Source organism: Rutilus rutilus, assembly GCF_951802725.1.
Source record: "Rutilus rutilus genome assembly, chromosome: 14".
Lineage (NCBI taxonomy): Eukaryota > Metazoa > Chordata > Actinopteri > Cypriniformes > Leuciscidae > Rutilus > Rutilus rutilus.
Genome location: NC_140219.1, coordinates 17,708,344 through 17,722,531, shown reverse-complemented (window position 1 = coordinate 17,722,531; position 14,188 = coordinate 17,708,344). Strand labels below are relative to the sequence as shown.

The following is a 14,188-nucleotide window of genomic DNA, read 5'->3' as shown; positions in this document are numbered from 1 at the left end:
TTCTCTGCCATAAAGCATTCTGACATTCTGAATGATATTAAACTTCAATGGACTCAGATCAAGGTTCACCGATCATTCTTTCAGGCGCTGAATCCATTATTCAAGGTTAGAGATGCTGTTTACTGAACTGAAAATGGGCTGCATCTATTATACATTCACATTACACTCAAAGCACAAGTGGTGCTTTCTGTTTGTTAGAAGTAATGTACGATTTGACAATACAAAGATGCTAGGAAATTGTATATGAGATAAAACTGCACTGCATTTACATTGCTCTCAAGATGTTAATTATGAAACATTACACAAGTGATCACCAGTGATCTACATACACAACTTATGTACACTGCTCAGAACTTAGTGCTTTCCTCTGTATGAATAGGGATATTTCTTCCAAAAATGAAAAATAATGTCATTATTCACTCACCCTCATGCTGTCACAAACATGTATTGAAATTTTTTGACAGTTTTGACAATTATTACACAGTTCTTGCTATACAACAAGGCACTTCAGCTCTAATTCACTTCTAATCAAGGTGTTCAGAATTACTTGCAAATTACAGAAAGGTGGGTTAAAGTGGGTAGGTTTAGTACTAAAGTCTGCAGGACACTGCCCAGACAGCAACATAGTGTTGGCCCAAATCCAACCCTCATCTGGTACACGTGGAATCCACACATACCAGATGTGGGCCGGATCTGGGCCGATGTTGCTGTCTGGGTGGCCCTCCTGGACTGGAAGAGCTCAGCCGCTATACAATGACAGTTCATTGTGACCAACTGTAAAACTACACAAATCAACATTAAAAGTGGGCCATACGAGTTCTGCACTTGATAGATTTGAATGGAAGTATGAAATAAAAGACGCAAAGCCTTTGAGTGTGTGGATATCAGATATGGTACATTTGCTGGAAAAGATAAGCCAGAGATTTTACAACAATTTAAGGTCGCTATGAAAAGTGGTGACAGATCTTTTCTACTGTTTTGTGACACATCCAAGTGTAATGTATTATCGAAAAGGGGAAAACAAAATGTAGGGCAGGGACTTGGTTCTGTCCATCGGTTGTCGATTGAATTTTGAGATGTGGCCGTTGTACTTAAAAATAAATGCGAGCTTGCGGTCGATAGTGGAGGGACAGGGTTTAAGTGACCTTAACATGATTCAAGAAGTCCGGAATACGTCACTAGAGAGAAGACTATTGTTTTCACCATAAGATCGAGTTATGACATTTTGATTAAACACACAACAGGGGTGTCCAAACTCGATCCTGTAGGGCCACTGTACTGCAGAGTTTAGCTCCAACTTGCCTCAACACGTCTGTCTGAAGTTTCTAGGATGCCCAGTAAGACCTTAGTTTGCTGGTTCAGGTGTGTTTAATTGGTGTTGGAGCTGAACTCTGCTGGCCCTCCAGGAGCAAAAAAAAGGCACAAGTTGTATGAAGCAATTTTATGTTTGGAACATTTTGGGGTGAACTATCTCTTTAAATTGGTTCCTTAGCAGAAGTGCCTCAAACAAACTCTAGCCATGGCAATCATAATACACAAAAATGCCTTCAAGTGGGAGGCATAACCTGCAGTTCTCTCCGTGTGATGTCCCTATAGTCGGGCTTGTAACAGACTGGAGGTCAGCTGGGACTGTCCTGCTTGGCTGTTCCTGCTCCCCTCTCAACAGTGACAAGCAAGGCTCCAGTGTGACTGTAATCCATTCATCCGTCATCCCGTCTCACCCCATGTGCACCACCATACATCTCTCCGCTCTCTGCGTTACTCATTTAACTTCACCATCCATCTTACGCTGGCAACTTTCTACATCTACGCCCAACACGAACACTGGCCAAGTGAGCCTGTCTGCTTCACCCACTGTAGAAGGAGTGAGTGCGCCTTCATTTTAACTTTTGATTCACCGCATACAGCGTTTAGTGATTTCCCTCTCAGGGAGGAGATTTGGGTGAGATCAAAGGCTGTGCATTAACATGGGTTGGATTAAACGGTGAAGGGCGCCTTTGTAGGTCAGAAGTGAAATCATGAGCACATTAGCGTGATTCGTTCGCATCACTGTGGCGGTGCAGGAGAGGAGGCAGGGGATCTATCTTTGTCACTGCAGTGATGAGCCCGCGTGATTAACAGGCCTCCGCTCTCCGCACAGACTGCAGAACAGTGGGAGCAGCTGATGAGCCAACTTACAAATACAATGCTCTTTTCTCTCTCTTTCACATGTGTACGAAAGCATGCCCGCTCTCTTTTCATCTATCACTCCATCGCTCCCACTCACGTCTGCCCCCTTGTAACAAACAAATAAAAACAAATCACACCTCTTACAGAAACCCCTCGCCATAAAATATGAAAACTGTGATTATTTACTCACATTTTTGTAGTTCCAAACTTTGACTCCTTCTTCTGCAAAAGACATAAGGAGAATGGTTTGAATGCTCTTTTCCAATCCATTACAATAAACAAGGATGCAAGCTGAAGTGTCAAAGTGGATGCAAAATCACAATAAAAGTGGTCTATATTACAGTACAAGCCTTCTATTCATATTAGAAAATCATCATTTAGTAAATCATAATTTACAAAAGTACATCAATTTATGAGATAAATGTCAATATTGTGACAAAATTCATAATTTTGAGAAAAATTTGAAATTATGACATACTGCATATTTTTGCCATACTTATGACTTTTTGTAACAGTTTTGACTTCATCTCATAATGACGTAGTACTTCATAATAAAACATTTCAAAAAAGTCGACATGTCAAAATTGTGACATAAAAAGTCATAATTTTAACCTCAAAAGTAAAAAAAGTCATAATCATGGCAAATATCTTCAGTATGTCAAATTTCAAACCTTTAAGTCATAATTATACATTTTTATGACTTAGGCCTCTAATAATTTTGACTAATAATCATCATAGTTTTTCTTATGTGGTAGAAATTGGCGTCCATATACAATATGTCTTAATTAGAAGCACATTCAAATTTGTCGTTATTTATAAAAAATCCTAACATTTGAGCTAGGGCTATATTTTTTCTGATTTGTGAACAAACAGTTCTTGTGAGTCTGATATTTTTAATGAATTTCATCCTGTTCACATAAACGATTTGTTTTATTCATTCATGAAATAAACTGATCAGAATCTCGAGTTCAAGTCACTGGCTCAACAATCCAGTCCAGTCATAGCCTATATATAGTTTACAGTGCTTTTGCTTTAAAAAAAAAAAAAATGGAACGCTTCTAACCCTTGTAATTGCATGGAAAAGTATGGAGTATGATCTAAAAAGAGGCGACTTTCTGTCATGTTTCATGTATGTTTGCTTCTTCAGACCACATTGATCCATCCGCCATGTACTGCGTTTCTCCGAGCCATTCTGTCTCTCAGTGATGGGATGGTAGTGTCAGATCAGACCCAGATCAAATATTCTGCCCCCTTTACTATTCATGATTAATATCAATCTCGGAGCCGAGAAGCTTAGGCAGGAGACTGCATGTCACTTAAGATATCCTTTGCTTGTATTTTTCATAGTACATCACTGCTGCGGGTAATATATTCATGAATGTCTGTGTCTGTATTTTATTGAAAACCTGGACGTGATGCCGGATGGTCTGAGAACCTCTGCTCAGATAAAAGCGGCCGTGACTGACTGGGCTATGACTTGATTGTGCAGACAAAAAGAAGAGAGATAGATTGATGGGAAGAAATACAATTCACAGGGAGGAGTGTGTGAGAAAATAGCAAAGAAAGGAAAAGAAAGAGCGTGGGATTGAGGCACAGTGGCAGGTGTCATGGATCCTCTCATGGCGTCTCACACACCCACACTGTGCCTTCATTATGTATGCTGTTCAGGCCCACACAATCACACACATTACAATGCCACAGTCACAGTGTGGGCAATCAAACAGCTCAGGCTATCCGGAAGCATACTGCTATTTTAGACTGCCTTAAAATTGAGGTTTTCTTTTATACTGGATGCTTTTCAAGTCTTTTTGATTAGATGATGTCAGAGAAGTTATTGAAGTATGCAGGGCCCCAGATTAAGAATACTTGTACAACAGTCAGTTCCGGTCCTTGAATCTGATTGGCTGAGCTGCATTCCAAGAGTGACTTTTCCCTGTTTGTATCACTTCGCTTGTCTGTGTTTGCAAGTTCCACAGACAAGCGAAATGGACTGTTCGTGTATTAGTGGAGGGAATTTTCAGTGGCAGGTGCTGACACGTGAGTGTCTTTATGAGTGAGATATTAAAAAAATCAACTAATTTGTTCAAAAACACTGAATCATTCTCTCAACCGATTTGTTCAAATTCACTGATTCATTCAGGAACGAAACAAGACTGTATTTATCAGTAATCCACTGAATCATTCTCTCAACCAATTTGTTCAAATATGCTGATTCATTCTGAAATGAAACAATAATAGCTGCAAGAATTTTTAACAAGTAATTACTTCACAACCGCTAAAACAGTACTGTATGTTCTATGTAGTATGAGTGTGTGCAGTATGAATGTAATCTGGACGCACTACATTCGCCATGTTGTCATTATCATGTGACCTACCAATGTCAGTTATGTCACTTCACTGCCATTCACAAATCCTCTCCAGTGGCCTCATGGGATAGTAAAGTGTCCATCATATGCACACTTCAGAATCTCGCAAGTAGTAGGTCATCCGGGTACTTTTTGCCTCTTTTATGAGTATTGTGAATTCAGACATAGGCTACTTCTTTTGTCACATACTGTTTTTCACCTACTATATAGTAGGGAAGTATGCGATTTCGGATGCAGCCAGTGTCTTTATCAGTAAGCCAATGAATCGTTTACTACACTGATTTGTTCAAATTAAGTGATTCATTCAGGAATGAAACTAGACTGTCTTTATGAGTGAGCCATTGAATCATTCACCTTAAGCAATTCCCTCAAAAACACTCGTTAATTCAGTAACACCAGTACTTTGTGTTGCTTGAAGACTTGGTTATTTTTCTGTGGCTTTGTATGGAATTATTTCCATTGACAGAGCAAAAACAAATAAAGTAACTGACAATATTGCTTCTAAAATGTCAGTTACTCAAAATCGCTTTTGGATATTTGTATCCAAATATGAACATGGCTAATTACATGTGTCACAGCTTGTTTAAAATAAAGATTAATGAAGAGGATCTAAATGCAGCTAGACTTTATTTACACAAGAACTTGAAAAAACAGGCAGGAACATAATCAACTAAGCAAAATGTGATGACTAACAGACAAAGAACTGTAATAAACACAGAGCTTACACTGACACAAACCGATGAACTAAATGAACATCAAGCGCAAACATTAATTAACCCACGAGTAACCATAATAACTAATGAACAAAAGGAAACTGATCTAGAAACAGTGAAAACCAACTCAAAGTCAAACTCAAACACATAAAACCAAACATAACTCTGACAACAGTTTCATTATTGCTTAAATTTTTAAATTTTTCCATATGTGTTGCAAAGAACAGCAAACACAGCTATACCTGCCAGCAACATGAACACAAATATATATATATGTACAGTGAGGAAAATAAGTATTTGAACACCCTGCTATTTTGCAAGTTCTCCCACTTGGAAATCATGGAGGGGTTTGAAATTGTCATCGTAGGTGCATGTCCACTGTGAGAGACATAATCTAAAAAAAAAAAATCCAGAAATCACAATATATGATTTTTTAACTATTTATTTGTATGATACAGCTGCAAATAAGTATTTGAACACCTGTCTATCAGCTAGAATTCTGACCCTCAAAGACCTGTTAGTCTGCCTTTAAAATGTCCACCTCCACTCCATTTATTATCCTAAATTAGATGCACCTGTTTGAGGGTCGTTAGCTGCATAAAGACACCTGTCCACCCCATACAATCAGTAAGAATCCAACTACTAACATGGCCAAGACCAAAGAGCTGTCCAAAGACACTAGAGACAAAATTGTACACCTCCACAAGGCTGGAAAGGGCTACGGGGAAATTGCCAAGCAGCTTGGTGAAAAAAGGTCCACTGTTGGAGCAATCATTAGAAAATGGAAGAAGCTAAACATGACTGTCAATCTCCCTCGGACTAGGGCTCCATGCAAGATCTCACCTCGTGGGGTCTCTATGATCCTAAGAAAGGTGAGAAATCAGCCCAGAACGGGAGGAGCTGGTCAATGACCTGAAAAGAGCTGGGACCACCGTTTCCAAGGTTACTGTTGGTAATACACTAAGACGTCATGGTTTGAAATCATGCATGGCACGGAAGGTTCCCCTGCTTAAACCAGCACATGTCAAGGCCCGTCTTAAGTTTGCCAATGACCATTTGGATGATCCAGAGGAGTCATGGGAGAAAGTCATGTGGTCAGATGAGACCAAAATAGAACTTTTTGGTCATAATTCCACTAAACGTGTTTGGAGGAAGAAGAATGATGAGTACCATCCCAAGAACACCATCCCTACTGTGAAGCATGGGGGTGGTAGCATCATGCTTTGGGGGAGTTTTTCTGCACATGGGACAGGGCGACTGCACTGTATTAAGGAGAGGATGACCGGGGCCATGTATTGCGAGATTTTGGGGAACAACCTCCTTCCCTCAGTTAGAGCATTGAAGATGGGTCGAGGCTGGGTCTTCCAACATGACAATGACCCGAAGCACAGAGTCAGGATAACCAAGGAGTGGCTCTGTAAGAAGCATATCAAGGTTCTGGCGTGGCCTAGCCAGTCTCCAGACCTAAACCCAATAGAGAATCTTTGGAGGGAGCTCAAACTCCGTGTTTCTCAGTGACAGCCCAGAAACCTGACTGATCTAGAGAAGATCTGTGTGGAGGAGAGGGCCAAAATCCCTCCTGCAGTGTGTGCAAACCTGGTGAAAAACTACAGGAAACGTTTGACCTCTGTAATTGCAAACAAAGGCTACTGTACCAAATATTAACATTGATTTTCTCAGGTGTTCAAATACTTATTTGCAGCTGTATCATACAAATAAATAGTTAAAAAATCATACATTGTGATTTCTGGATTTTTTTTTTTTTAGATTATGTCTCTCACAGTGGACATGCACCTACGATGACAATTTCAGACCCCTCCATGATTTCTAAGTGGGAGAACTTGCAAAATAGCAGGGTGTTCAAATACTTATTTTCCTCACTGTATATATATATATATATATATATATATATATATATATATATAAAAAACAATAATTCTTTTTATTTTATTTTTTTCTCAGTGGCCTATAGCATATCCTTTACTTTAGAAAGTAATGATGTTCTGGAAGATCAAGGAAGTTAAGGAGGTTAACTTGTGTCACCCTCCTCTGGGGAAATAAGAGACAAACCCAGATTTCATTGCCTGACTGCAGCTTCCCATGAACAAACGATTCATTTTCTCTAGTGTCACGGCGGATAACAGGACTATGCTGAAAATGCCACATCTGACACTTTGCACAGTATGCCAGCTTTTAGAATAAACTGTCCTACATGGAAATAGAGCAGAACTGATTATAAATCTGATATGCAAAAAAAAATAATATTCAGTCACAACAGAGGCCTGCCTATCATGTGTGGAATTACACTACAAATCATCTTGACAGACTTTCACAAATGAGTCTCCGGAGCACAAATCTTAAAGAAAGAAAACAAACTTGAGTTATTACTAATGCATCTCTAAAGTGTGGCTGAGGGATCCTGAAGGAACTGAAACAGACATGGGCGATCATTGAAGTTTCAGCACATATATGTTTGTGAAAAATATTGGCTACAGCTGTGACTTGGTTATTTTTTACTACATGCCAGATTTATCATCTGCTCGATAATGTAGCTGCAGTACGGTTTAGATTTCTGTAAGATGCCTTGATGAGACTTTTAATGCGATGTATGGCATCACACCAAACTAAAAATTAGGGAACAAACACCTGTTTCTTTGTTCCATATTTTGTTAACATCTCCATAATGAGAGCCATGAGGCATCCCAATTAACTCCTTCCGTTATTTCTGCAGGGGAGCTAAAATTGACAAAGATTAAAGAATTAATAATTCCTAAAATGAATAGGTTTGAGGCAACATATGCCAACTGGTTAAACATCAGTGATTATGTGTGGAATGCACCTGTAGGTAATTAAAATACTCTACAGTGAGTCAAGCTCTAGAGATCAGTGGGAAATACATTAAACACCAATCTTTCACAGATGGCCACTTAAGTAAAGAATGAATAATCACCCTGCTTTTAAGCAATCATTATTTATATAAAATAGCAATAAATATTTTTCTAATTTGAATACATAATTTTTTTTCCACACAAGTAGCCTATTTACGACTAAAAATATATGGATAGAATGTCATTTATTTCCCATTGTTGAAAAGCCCAGACTCTTGATGATTGTGGTTAAAAAAGTTTTATTCATTATTGATTGAATGTATTTTCCAGTCAAATTTCAACCACATCTCTCCTGTATGATAAAAAAACAAAACAGAACAAAATAAATCAATAAGATCCCAAATAAAATGCTAAAGTTTGTGAAAAAGTCAAGAAGTAGGTGAGCATGAAGAATACATTTTGCATCAAAATACCCCCAAAATAAGAAGTATCAACACTGTTATAGCAGAAACACAAAGACTCTCAAAGACCAGGTTTCTCTCTTAACTAATCAAAATCCTTATCAGTGAGAAAATCCATCATTAGAATATGCTTCAGCTATGTGTAAAACACCAGTTCAAGTAACTCTTCAAAATCTCACAGCGGTATAAATGGTAAATGTCTCACTTTAACTTTACAAATCTTTTACTGCTTATAAAATACTGCTTTCACACGAGGCCATAAAGGACCGCAGTGCTCTGTGCCTAATAAAACACGTCAAGAAAATGGAAAGAAAAAGCCAGAGAAATACAAGTTTCGATGGCCACACAGTGTGTCATGTTTCACGGTACAATGGCAGTGTGGAGGGGAAGGCTGAATAGGTAGAGCTGGAAGCCATGTTCTGAAAGCCTGCAGTGATGAAGCAAAGAGCCCTGAAAGGTCAGCTTGACCCCAGAAGCCGATCAATGATATCTCCACAAACATCATCTCATGAGGAGCCTTGTTGCACAGTGTGTCTATAAGACAGAACAGCCTATGTTTGGATCTTGTAGCTGATCTGCTTTATTTTCTTTTTTTGTTCTATTAACAGAAAACAACTTAAAAGGATAGTTCACCCAGTTTGCACTGATTGAGGGGGGCAATTTGTTATTAAATATAGAGTCACACTTTTAGCATTAGCAAATTAGCCAGATATAACAGGGGATATGTAAAAAAAAACTCAACGATGGGCATTTGGATTTGGTGGAAATCTCTGGATATTCCATGCAGGCCTAATTGTAGGTGAACGAATCATTAGCAAAGTATCATAATAAGTCCCTTTTTGTTACAGCACCACCATTCAAGAATAATTTCTCATAATGCATACTCAATGGCTTCACCTTAATGAGACTCAGTGGTTTGTGTTGGGGACAAACTAGCTTATTTGCCCATAACTGAGGTCAAATTTTTCCTCCTTCCTGGGAGAGCTCACAATGAAGTGGCAATCAAAACATGTGGCGGCTCGCTCCCAGGTCTTCCGATGAGGTATGGTGCCTGAAACGAGGCGTAGCAGCTATGCAAGGTCCATGAGGTGGGAAATCACAGAGCAAGATTATCAACAAGTTCATTTCAGCTATGTTCTACCAATCGACAACAAATCAAATTTATCCCTCACTCAGTTTCAGATTTACATCAGAGTATTTACACTATCGACAGGTCGTTAAATGAGCTGATATGTTTCTTCAATATGCAGTGATGGAGAGAAATAAGCAAAGTTGTTCACAGGGCACTGGATCCATCTTAATGAGTAAGATCTTGCTCATTAGCTTACTTTAACTCTTTTCTAGTAAGTATAAGGTAAAGGAACTTACAGAAATGCTGTATTTGTCATATCATAGAACACATCTGTGCAAAAATAACAAAACATCTCTGTGAGCTAATCCTTGTAAAGAAAATCAAGTTAGAGACAACATTGCCGAACACTGATATGAACTAAAATATTGCACACTCAGACAGAAGTAAACAGGTTTATAATATTGGCACAGCGCGAGTGTCGAATCAGACACGTGACTTCTTTTGTTTTGTTTTTTTAATTCATGACATAAACGAACACTTTTCCCCCAAAAGAGTCCCACAGGCTTGTTATTGCAGCACATGTTCCCCCTTTTTTAAAATGTTTCGTCTTTCTTTAGAAAATAGTTTTATTGGTGGCTATTCACTGAGAAGAGTTTTCGAGTGCATTTTGGCAGTACGGTGCGTCTGTTGCGGGCGGGCAGACAGACATAGGGGCAGACGGCAGGTGAACGGGAGGTCCGTGCGTTACATGTGACGCGTGCCGCTCCGTCAAGATGGTCACATGCCAGAGGCTCCCAGGCCCATGCTGGCCGCGTGGCTCATGCACGGCAGCGTCTGCACAGCTTTGGGGAAGTCATGTGTGACGATCCGCCCGTTCTCCCCACCGCTACCATTCCCACTCATCCTGGTCAGCGTGGAGCAGCGCATGGCGTCGTTGATGGATTGCTGGGATGGAGATACAACAGCGTTAGACAGGAAAATGGAAATGTTTGAAAGATGCTCAATTTTAGTAGGATGATGATTTAAGCATCTGCCTAATGGAGTATGCACATAAAATGTTTTGTCATGTGATGACTGGATAATTAGTTAGACAACATTTGTGAGGTCTATGCCAACAGATTTCCATCTTTTGGGTTTCCTGACTTAATTGATCAGCATGATGGCCTGGAGGGCGCGACACAACGCCTTTAGCAAAGCAAAAAGATGAAACTTTTCCGATAATTATGCATTTCAGGAAACAATCCAATATTAGCCATATTGCTTCAATAAATAACAATAGTAGCACTCTATTCCTCTTGAAAACCTACCAATTCCACAACATACTGTAGGCTCACTGAAAAGATGTACATCTACCTACATTTTTGCAAAACTCATACCTATACATACAATTAACTTCTGTTAAAATGAACCCCAGACAGCAACATAAGGGGCTTTCGCACCGGAGGAACCTTTTCAAAGTTGGCGGAGAACCCAGATTTTGGAGTGTTCGTATTTTAGTGATCCTTTTGGAGGAACTAATTTAGCTCGTACTTCAGAGTAGGGTCTAAACCAGCACTATAGGAACTACCAGTGACTTTAGTGTACGCTGATTGAAACACCAGCACCCGCCATTTAAAAAAAAAGCTGTGTAAACTCACAGATTATAGCCTATATATTTACTCCACAAACTAAAGGTGATGATACACAGGGCAACTTTTTGAGCAATGTTGCTGGGCAATGTTGCCGTCAACGGGTAACCAGATGAGACACAGGGCCCACGACCGATCTAAATTATCCAGATATAAATGTATTGCCCATTTTCAATGGGAAAGTGCCCAAGCAACAATCGCTCGGCAAGATTGCCCAGCAACATTGCTCAAAAAGTTGCCCTGTGTATCATCACCTTAACTCTATGATCATGGGAAACAGTGATAGATGGGCCTCTTAACCTTTACACTAAAGAGATAATCCAACGCAACTCTGAGGGGACCAAGCGAGACATGATTATGTATTTCTGCTCAGCTAGCAACACTGGACATCAACCAAACGGCATACGCTAATAACTTTTCATATACTGTCTACTTTCTATGTATAACAGTTATGTCTAATAACATATTAGAAAAGACTGTGAGACAGATCGTAAACTAATGAACAAGGAGCACTGTGTGGCTCTGGCTGGCCGGCGTTCTCAGCCGTCAAAATAAAAGTCACAACAACAAGCGCGGCTTACGTCACTTCAGAGTTCTTACTAGCGGTGCGAATGCAACCAGGAAAACATTCCTAAGGGAACCACCCTGGTGGCTGCTAGTTCCTAGAACTAAGTTCCTAGAACCACTTGGTGCGAAAGCCCCTTTAGTGTCGGCCCAGATCCGGGGCGTGTGGAATCCATGTGTACCAGATGTGAGCCGGATCTGGGCCGACACTATGTTGCAGTCTGGGACACTACTGGCAGTAAAACCACTTTTATTCCTTTTTAAACATATTATAGAGTGGCAGATTATCGATTAATGTTATGACCTTAAAACACTTTTTACCAAAGTGCATGATTTGTAAACTAATATTGTTTTATGTTTGCATCACATAATGAGCTCCATATGGGTTTTTTGAAGGTAATAAACTGGCTTGGTCGCTCACCTGGTACAGCATTGCTCTTGCGATGCGGAGCACTCGGGTACGAGTCCCGTGAAACAATAAAAGAGCTCAAAGACATGTAGAAGCAAGATAAAATGACATGGTTGCTTCAGCAAATGCGATTTTATCTCTAGTTTGCTATTGTTAACACTATCGGTTAGGTTTAGTATAGGTGCCACGCTATTTTCAAACGCGATAGACCATTAACCTTTTAGCACCATAATAAAGCATGGCAGATTCACATTCATCTGTTTCGAACAAAACTGAATGCGTTTTTAGCGCCACTCACTGGACATTTCACTTTGAAAGTGTTGCAAAATGTGCAAGCAGCGACGTAATATCATTTTGCAGAAATGTCGCCACAGGCACGTTGTTTCCCATGAGCCTGTGTGTTGCAATTCCATGCTGTGCTACATATAACTGTACTGGGCACTCTGTTCAAAATGATGTTCAATATGTGAACGACCCTTATTTGCATTAAAGATGTGTTGTGGGCTAATGCTGTTGTGTTGTCAATTTTTAATTGCTTTGCTGCTGTCGTTGCATTGTGCCCCCAAGGACCACCGTATTTAGGCCCTCAAAACCAAAGCTGACACTGTAAAGCATCTCTGACTTGTGGGTAGACAATAAACAGTCTTGATAGGCGTGTAACACGAGCTTAATTTGCTACGGTGGTGGGGAAGTGAGAAATGTCATCGTTTTATTGCTGCTGTTGTGAAGAGCAATCCGCTATTGTAGTCACAGCCAGTGGGCCTGAAACCAAGGCTAATGATGTGTCCCTTTAAATCGCGTTTTTCCAATCTAGGAATGATTTCATTGCCCTACACTTCAACGCGTTGGGGGATGAAGCTATACGCCTGATGCAGACTAATTAGTTTGCCCATAATGACTCAGATTCCAGCTCGCCTAATATGAAAAATGGACAGCTGTGAAATGTGACTCCTGTCAATTGAATTAACAAAGCAAATCTATATTAATCTGTGCTATTATAGCATTACACGAGTGTGTAATACCCAGCTAAACTTGCTACAAATCCTACTTTGGGTAATTGCCTGTCATAAAGATACTTATTACAAAAATCACACTGAGGTATCTGTATATTCAACGAGTTACGTTCAGCAAGGACCAATTTTTTTTTTTTTTTTTTTTGCAATGGTGCTTCTTTGATTTGTCAGTTTGGCCTGAATAAAATAAATTATTACCTGATAGATACTTTTAATCAACTATGCATTAGCAAAAGTACATTAGGTAAGATCTGACTTGGGTCTTAATGTATGAAGGAGCACACAAGCTGAATGAAGCATAATCATAAATCTAGACTGACTATTTTCGGAGTCATGATGGAAAACAGAGACCTGCAGTGTCTCCGGGGAACACTTGCTCTGTTTCATGAATGAACAGAGACACGATGCATATAAACAAAGCTCTAGTCTATGGACAGAGAGGCTAGCAGCCAACGGGAAACTGAGGGGAGCAGGAAATAGAGGGAGATAAAGAGATAAAGAGAGATTAGATTAGATTAGAAGTATTAAATAGGGCTGTCAAGATAAATGTTGTCTGCATGTTTGTATACGCCAACAATTAAAAAGAAATGATAAAAAAACAAATAAATTAAACATAATAACTAAAAACTATTTTTTTTAAATATTAAAATAAAGTTAAAAAAAAATCTAATTAAATAAGAATGAATAAATTTGAGATATTTCCCAGCAAATATTGATATATGCAATTAATTTTGATTAATATTATTAAATAATCATAGCAAATTTTTTTTAGTTTTGACAGCCCTAGTTTTAAAACAACAGTGTAAGAGAAACAGAAAAAGAAGAGGTTGTGGAAAGAAGGATGATACTGAAAGTGGGCAGCAGAAGCTTTGATTCTGGTGACGGTTAGATGGGGGGCTGCTTAGGCTGCTATGTGGGCAGAATGTGGCCTAGTTTTCCGCGGTACTTGAGGTTCCTACCCCAGA

The 14,188-nt window shown here is 39.4% G+C and overlaps 1 protein-coding gene across 4 annotated transcripts in view; it reads right to left on the bottom strand.

Annotated features, from left to right (window-relative positions):
• Nucleotides 1-8,360: 8,360 nt before the first annotated feature.
• Nucleotides 8,361-14,188, bottom strand: part of gria1a (glutamate receptor, ionotropic, AMPA 1a) — a 73,271-nt gene continuing 67,443 nt past the window's right edge. For 2 of the 4 annotated variants that reach the window (XM_084430304.1, XM_084430305.1), the window contains exon 16: nt 8,361-10,554. In XM_084430304.1, coding sequence (XP_084286430.1) covers nt 10,387-10,554 — 168 coding nt within the window. In that variant the 3' untranslated portion in view covers nt 8,361-10,386. The remainder of the gene's footprint in view (nt 10,555-14,188) is intronic. The other 2 variants (XR_014629807.1, XR_014629808.1) reach the window with 1 other exon arrangement.